Genomic DNA, 7,761 nt, shown 5'->3' on the forward strand with positions numbered 1-7,761 from the left:
GGGCATTGGCAAGCTCCTAAACCACTTCTGTGTCAAAGAACACATAAAAGATCCTGAACATTTGAGTCAAAACTAAAATCCTCTGTAAAGCAACCCTAAAGTGTTTATGACTGGACAGCTCAAAACAGGGGCTCTTTCAGAAGGTGCACCCATGTCCCACTTGAAAACCTGGATCCAAATTTGGTGAACAATGGTTCTGTAAAATGCTATGTGTGTTAATGGGTTTGTGCTCCCCACACCTTTCCTTTCCATGTGTTTACATCCCCTACATGTCTGTACAACATCACCAAATGCAATTCCTACTCTGCTGTTATAAATAGCTACCCAAACCCAAGGAGAGCAGAGAACCACCCCGTCCAGGTTAGGTTCTGTGTTGCTTGGTTGCTTTAGGCTCTGTTCATATATCTATCACCTGATAATCTGTTGATTCTCAGGATCTCTGAAAGACAACTCCTACAGTTCTGAAGCTGGGTTCTCTGACACATCAGCGCCTAAGCCCTGTGAGCAGTTCTGGAAAGAAAGAAAAAAAATCCTTAAATCTTTCCACCCTCCATAGCCCTCACTCATTGGTGCAAAGCCCTTTAACAGAATTGTTTAGAGCACATAACACCCACAACCCGCAATTTATGAAGTTTGTCAGTCTAATCACCGCAGACTTTTTCAGAGTAGATCCCCACAGTAACAATTATTTTCTGCTTTACTGACTCAGGGAATTTCATTCTAGTTTTTCTCCCCTTACCTCCCATCCACCCTTTTATTTCTATTCCACATTTCTTCATTCTCTCTTGCACTTATTATGCCTTTTGTGGCCAAAAAAAGCCTGCAGCTATAGTATTTCCCCATGTTGCTAGTGGAGACTGCAACAGCCTGCATAATTTGTCCCCTCAAATGCAGATCTGCCCTAAACCTTCCAGTTTATTTGTTTGGCTAAGCTTCGAGTTGTTCAGTAAAACTTGAAGCTGTGAATCATTATCAGGAGCTTTTGGGTTTTCAGTGAATCCCCGTGAAATAGAGAATAGAGACTGCAAGTTTTACGTGCTTATTGTCACTGCAGCAGTTGCACAAGCCGTGTGACATGAGCAGAGCTTAGCTCTCTGTCTGGCTACAAGCTTTGTTCTATAAAGGCACAAAAATAATTGCAGGAAATGGGATTTTAAAACATAACAGGAGAAATCTTGGATTTTCTTTCTCCTCCCTCATTTCATTTTTGAAGGGAATTTTAAAGTCAGCTTTACAGACACACACACACGACTGAAAAGCAGAGTTCCCCAACATATTTCATAATTTTATTCCATGCCATTCAGTCTCTTCCCCAAAGAGCAGCTTTAGTTTAGGTGTGCCCCAGCCCCTCTTTGCAAGGTGGGGCAGGGAAGCCAGTGAGGGGCTCCCACATACCCTTTTTGCTCCACACGAAGCCAACCTCCAGCTTAACGCAGGCCCTTCCAGCCGGGGAAAACCTGGGAATTGCTTCAGCTGGGAGGGCCGGCCGAGCAAACAGAACACCCCAGGCGCACGGCCCCGGCCCTGCCCTCACCTCCCGCCGGACCTCCAGGCTCCCCGCTGGCGCACCCGCGTCCCCACCGCCCCCCGTGGCCCCAGGGCGAGCGGCTGTGGCGGAGACAGCCCGGACCTGGCCTGGCAGAGCCCCGCAGGTGCCAGCCGCGGGAGGGTGGGCGCTCCGCTGGCAGCGGGGCTCGAACCCTCGACCTCCGGGCACGCAGCCCGGGCCGCCACGAGGCGCGTCTCCCTGCGCGGCGGGCGGGGAGCGCCTGGCGCCATCCCGCCGCGCCTCCAGGGGTCGCTGTGGCGGGAGCGCTCGGCCGGCGGCCCGGGAGCCCTGAGTCACGCTCTCCGCGATTGGGCGGCGCTTTCCCGCGGGCCAATGGGAGGCGCCGTCTCAGCCGGCCGCCCGCCCGCCTCCGGCGCCATCTTGCCGCGGCGAGCCGAGCGGGCCCGGCCATGCCGCACTTCCAGGCCTGGGAGGAGTTCACCCGCGCCGCCGAGAAGCTCTACCTCGCCGACCCTATGAAGGTGGGACAGCCCGGGCCGGGAGGGCAGGATGTGCGGCCCGGGAGCGGGAGCGGCGCTCTGGAGGCGGCTCCATTTGCGCGGAGCTCGGCGGGCGGTGTCGGGCTGGGGGTGGGTTCGCTGGTGACTGCACAGGGGAGGCAGGAATCACAGAATCGATTAGGTTGGAAAAGACCTCCGCGATCGTCGAGTCCAACCTATGACCGAACACAGCCATGTTAAGTAGACCATAGATGGCACTAAGTGCCACGTCTAGATATTTTTTGAACACTTCCAGGTATGGTGACTCCACCACCTCTCTGGGCAGCCCTTTCCAATGTCTAATCACCCTTTCTGTGAAGAAATTCCTCCTAACGTCCGACCTGAACCTCTCCTGGCACAGCTTAAGGCTGTGTGCAGGTTGCATGGGAGAAGAGGCCGACCCCCACCTGGCTACTCCCTCCTTTCAGGGAATTGCAGGGAGCGATAAAGTTACTTCTGAACCTCCTCTTCTGCAGGCTAAACACCCCCAGCTCCCTCAGCCTCTCCTCGGAGGACTCGTGCTCCAGCCCCTTCCCCAGCTCCATTGCCTGTCTCTGGGCTCTCTCCAACGCCTCCATGCCCTTCTTGCAGTGAGGGGCCCAGAACTGGACACAGCACTCGGGCTGTGGCCTCACCAGTGCCGAGTACAGGGGATAAAGCAACCCCAAGGAAGAGGGTTACTCCTTGGTGTTGCACCTGACCATCCTTTTCTGTGAAACAGGAGGAAGCTCTCATTTATAACCCCAGCAACATCCGTGCAGAGCAGTGTTTCAGGTGGTGTTACTGGCAGCTGGGATGAACCTCAAGAACCGAACTTCAGAGACACTGAGTTCGTTCACAGTGTACCCGTGTGTTAAAAACCGAGGTTAAGAGCTCTGCTGAAGTATCAAGAATTGGTTCATTTTATTAGTTTATAGCGCTTAAGACTGTGTCATTTGGATTTGTCATTTCATTGGCTCTTATGTTACATTGTTGCCTGCAGTGATGTTTCGGACTGGAAAGTGTTTGCATCCTAAAGAATAATTCCTTAAGGAATTAACTTCTCAGTTTATGACTGTTTCTTGTTTCTGGTGACTTTTTTGGGAGTGTGGTTTATGCAAATATTAAAAGTAACCTCAGACTTCCGAAAAAACATTATAGTTCATCTAAAAAGCAGCACAAACATGTGATGTGGAACTCAGACCTGAGAAAACTTCAGTAAAAAAGGCCTAGTTTTCTTCGCCAAAAATAGGGAAACTGGCGAAACCTTTAGAAGATTAAATTAATATCTGATTATTTAAAGCAGATTAACGTCTGCCATTTAATTAGCACAGAGGTTCCATATGCGATTGCAGCTGATAATAAAATTGCCCAGTTTTGCCGCCTTAGGCTCTGTGACATTCAGTTAAGTGAAAGAAGAGGGATGTCACTGCAGCCAGGAGTTGCTCTTCCCCTTCCCTTAAGGGGTCTCCGAAGGCAATCTCTTCCCATCCCTGGCAGCAAACTTGTCTAGTTACAGAGGGGTTTATGTAGGCCCCATTGTCGTAACACAAATACCGTCCTGTTAATTTGGCAGAGAATTAGCCTCAGGAGCTTTTGTATTTGGGCTTGCTGGGAAACTGAAGGAAGAACAAGAGCTGTGGGAGATGGGTGTGTGGTCTCCAGCCAGGTAGTGAGTGGCCCTGCCTTTTGTAAGGGCAGGTTATTGATGTGTTGAGCCTGTAGCTGCTGCCTGTGGCGGCCTCTCTTGTGCTTTTGGGGCTGCCCGGTAGGGAGATGCGCTGTTGTTACACTGCTGCTGTGGTCAGAAGGTGGCAGTTTGTTAAAAAGGGTCAATCTGTGATGAGATCCGTTCTGGAGAAGGAATTTCAAAATGTATTTGTAGTGAAGGTGGTTGTTGACCATTAGCACAAATCACTGTACAATAAAAACCTGTTTACAGTGTGAGTTCAGAATGTTCTCAAAGGCCACCTTGCCTCGTTTCTAGTTACTGATGTTAGCTGAGGCTGCAAACAGATACAGACCCTCTGTGGCTGATTCTGTGCTCAGGAGGAAGCATTTAGTGCTCAGTCACTAAGGATGTGGTTTTTTATCAGCATGGATTTGAGAACTTTGGTGATTTGAGGGTCCAGAGCAGCTGGATAGGTTAGAGCTGCGGGCAGGTGACTGCAGGAGTAACTGTGATGACAGTTCAGGTACCACAGGAGAAAAAGTGGTGGTGTTGAGGTCACCCCATTTAGTTGATCCCTTTCAAGTCTTCATGTAGAGCTACTTTTTTTTGAAGTGTTTCAAGCCTACAAACACAGGCTTCCAGTTGGTTTTTCTGGAGTGATACACAGCGAGGGGGTGTCTTGTCTTGACACGACTCTCATAGTTTATCCTGCCTGTCACCAAGGTCTCTGCAACTGTTGTTGCTGTATTTGCAGTGTTTTTGAACATCCCCAGTGTTAACCTTGCTGTTGCTGCTATGAAACCAGTTTCAAGTGTTAGGCAGGGAAATGTAGTGGGCCAACTTCCACGCCACTTTGGCTGTGGGATTACAACTTCCATACCACCAGAGCTGAGGAGCACCACAGAGGTGCTGAAAACATGGAGCAGTACATAATTATAATTAAGGGTAGTCTGAATGTGGGCAGGTTTCCTTCAATATATTCTGAGAATTGTTAGCTGTAAGTGCTAATTCTTAAAGTGTTTGTCATTTCAGGTGCGTGTCGTTCTCAAATACCGACATTGTGATGGGAACCTCTGTATCAAAGTAACAGATGACGTGGCTGTAAGTACAGAACACATTCCTCTGTCAGAGCTTGTTGTACCTCTCACAGACTTGTGTTTTGCTGTCAGTTAGCTTGGGAGCTCTTGGACACTGCCTTGAGAGTGCCTAACAACTTTTAGAAAGCTTGTGCTCAGCCTTTCCTTGTTGCTGCGTCTGTGATTGATACTGACCTGTTCAGGAGCATTTTCAAACAGGTGTTTACTGCTGTGAGTGTGGTCCTTTTTATTTGCTCAGAGTGATGAAAACTTCTAGCCATAGGTTAGGTTCCTTCTTTGTGATTATGAGACTGAATGACAGTGATGTTATAGCCAAGGAGTTGTTTTTCTGCAGTCCAGGGTGAGCCACAGTATTCTGCCCTACTCTTGTCTTCAGACTTGGAAAAGAGTCAAATTTCTTCTTTCCAAGAAAAGTAGTCTGGCATTGGAATTTCAAGTGCCTGGAAGGGATGTGAAACTCCAGTAAAGGCCCTTCTTGATAGGGTAATAGGGCTAAACATGGGTGAGATGGTAAGTGTGGGGCACTGATAACAGGGGCAATTTAAGAGTAATTTTGTTGAAATCTCCCACAGGGGAAGTTGGAGCCAGGTGATTCACAAATGTGAACTCTTCTGGGGTGTAGGCTGCCTTACCTGCTTTCAGTCACAGAAAGCTGTTACACCAGGTGGGGGAAAATGGGGATTGGTTTCAGGTTTTTGGTTGCGTTGTTCTGTTGTTTCAGTTTTTTGTTTGTTTGAGTGTTTTTTTATCTTAATCAGATGCTGTGTTCCTTATTTAGGGCTGCCTTTGAAAAACAGGTTTTGCTTGGGGTAGGGGATCCCTTTCAGTGGGAAATACTGAATTTTATGTCCCAGGCAGTGTAACATTAAGGACTGTGAAAGGCAAAATAAACTTGCTTTCAGAATATAGAGAATAGGAAAGTAACTTCAGGTTTAAAATCTTGTTCTGTGTTTAGGCAGCTCAAAGAGGAGTGTCTTTAAAGGCAGCTTTAAAACCTAAGTTTTAACAGGTTCTTTTTGAGCTAGAAGAAACTAGAATAAATTATGAGCTTCCCTGTTTTCAAAATGGGAGGCATGAGCATTAAGGAGAAGCTGAAAAGTAAACACAGATATGTGTGTGCTTTGAAACAGGGTGGATGTGTTGGTGCTGCCTCCTGGTAACAAATGAACATTTCAGTGCTCTCCTTGTTTTGCGTGCTCCAAGCACAAATGCATAGCAGCTATAAACACAATAAAACCAGTTGAAGTGAAATCTGATATTAGGAACTTTATCTTGCAGTGTTTGCTGTACAGAACAGACCAGGCACAGGACGTGAAGAAGATTGAGAAATTCCACAGTCAGCTCATGCGACTCATGGTGGCGAAGGAATCCCGCAGTGCTGCCATGGAAACAGACTGAAGTGCTGCAAATAAAATGAGTGCTCCGGTCATATTTCATTGGAAGAAAATCTCTTGGATTTCAATGAAAAACTGGGGCAGGAGATGCTTTTATGTACTGAAGTGGACTGATGATAAGTCAAGCATTTTCACTCCTCAGACTCCACTTTGGAAATCTAGGAAAATAAGTGCTTTCAATTGAAAGCTTATATTTATTTTTGGGTATCAAGCAACTATTCTTACACATTAGGTATGCTAAGAAGACAAGTAAATATTTTAAATCTACAGTATGTTAGTCTGAATTTGATCGGCCACAAGCATACTTCTGGAAAGTTACTGTAAAATTTCATATAGATTTCATTGTGTTCATACCTTATGCTGGTGTATTCTTAAAATGAGAGGGTTTATTAACCTAATACTGTAGCATGGTGACTGGGTCTAATAAATATTTACATACATTATATAAATCTGTTGGGTTTAGAATAACAGATGTTTTCTGGAAATGTTGAAATTGCCAATTTGTATTACCACTGTCACTAGCAACATTCTAGCTTTGGTATTGCTCTTGGTCATAAGCCGTGCAACATTATCCATGATGCAGTTTGTAGAACTCCTATATTGCCTAAGTAATTAAACTGTATTTTAAAAGTTAAAATAGAACTTCACTTGAATATTGCTAGAGATCTGTGAGAAACTGGGAGAGTTTTTTTCTGCCTGTGCAAATACTGTTACTAAAAAATAGTCAGTGGCTTTTTTACATACTTGAGCTATTTTGTACTAGCAGGGGTTCCTTTTCCCATCCTTGCTTCAGGCAGAATTGAAGTATTTCAGCAAGACAAATTCTGGAAGCTCTTGCCTATTATATTAATAGAAAATATCCAACCAAACACTATCCATATTCCTTATTCTAGCAGCTTGTTAACTGCATTTTCAAAAGTTACATGTGGCAGGTGGATGTCAGCCAAATGAATAAATGGATGAAAACAGCTTAATAAATACTTAAATACCACTGTCAGAAATAGACCAATGCTCCTGTAGCTTGGACTTGTTTCTCACAGTAACCTCTGGTAGGCTGATAGAAGCCTTAATTGTCTCTTGCAAAAAAAGCCTTTTGTTTGAAAACCCAGTAGCTAAAATTGATACTTAACTTTGACTGGGTCTTGCATACTTAAAAACAGATGAACATTTTCATGTACTTAGGCTATTGGTATAACTAGGTGCTTTCAGATCTAATTTTTTGGGTTAAACCAAGCCATGAAAGTAAAGCAGACCCATACTTGTAGTGGTATTTGTATATTACAAAACATCTAAGTAGCTACCTGCTGTCACTTACATAAAAATAATTGAGCTACTGGGAAGCAGTGGACTTTCCACATTTGCCAAAAGCTTGGAAATAAACCACCGGGCTTAAATATTGCATTAGAGTACCCTTTCAGCTGAACATAGAATGTTGCACGTCGTTGGAAAATACTGCAGTGCTAAATTCGCAGTGACTGCTCAAAATTCTGGTCTGCAGGAATGACTGGTATGTGTGTAACATTTTTGTATTGGCTTTTGAAATATAAATAAAGCCAGAGAGAAGGCTGGA

The 7,761-nt window shown here is 45.6% G+C and overlaps 1 protein-coding gene across 1 annotated transcript; it reads left to right on the plus strand.

The window, feature by feature from the left end:
• The first annotated feature begins 1,911 nt into the window (after positions 1-1,911).
• On the plus strand, positions 1,912-7,761 carry SRP9 (signal recognition particle 9). Its single transcript, XM_082303416.1, has 3 exons — positions 1,912-2,031; positions 4,733-4,801; positions 6,076-7,761. Exons 1-3 carry the CDS (start codon positions 1,960-1,962, stop codon positions 6,193-6,195), a joined length of 261 nt encoding a protein of 86 aa, XP_082159542.1. The 5' UTR covers positions 1,912-1,959; the 3' UTR covers positions 6,196-7,761.

The sequence above is a fragment of the Coloeus monedula genome, assembly GCF_965178545.1.
Source record: "Coloeus monedula genome assembly, chromosome: 2".
NCBI classification, from domain to species: Eukaryota; Metazoa; Chordata; class Aves; order Passeriformes; family Corvidae; genus Coloeus; species Coloeus monedula.

Bases quoted from the DNA above. Each gene is read 5' to 3' on its own strand.
- SRP9 (XM_082303416.1), top strand. From the start codon at position 1,960: ATGCCGCACTTCCAGGCCTGGGAGGAGTTCACCCGCGCCGCCGAGAAG. The intron at 2,032-4,732 runs GTGGGACAGCCC...TTGTCATTTCAG, and splicing joins ACCTCGCCGACCCTATGAAG to GTGCGTGTCGTTCTCAAATA. The intron at 4,802-6,075 runs GTAAGTACAGAA...TTTATCTTGCAG, and splicing joins AAGTAACAGATGACGTGGCT to TGTTTGCTGTACAGAACAGA.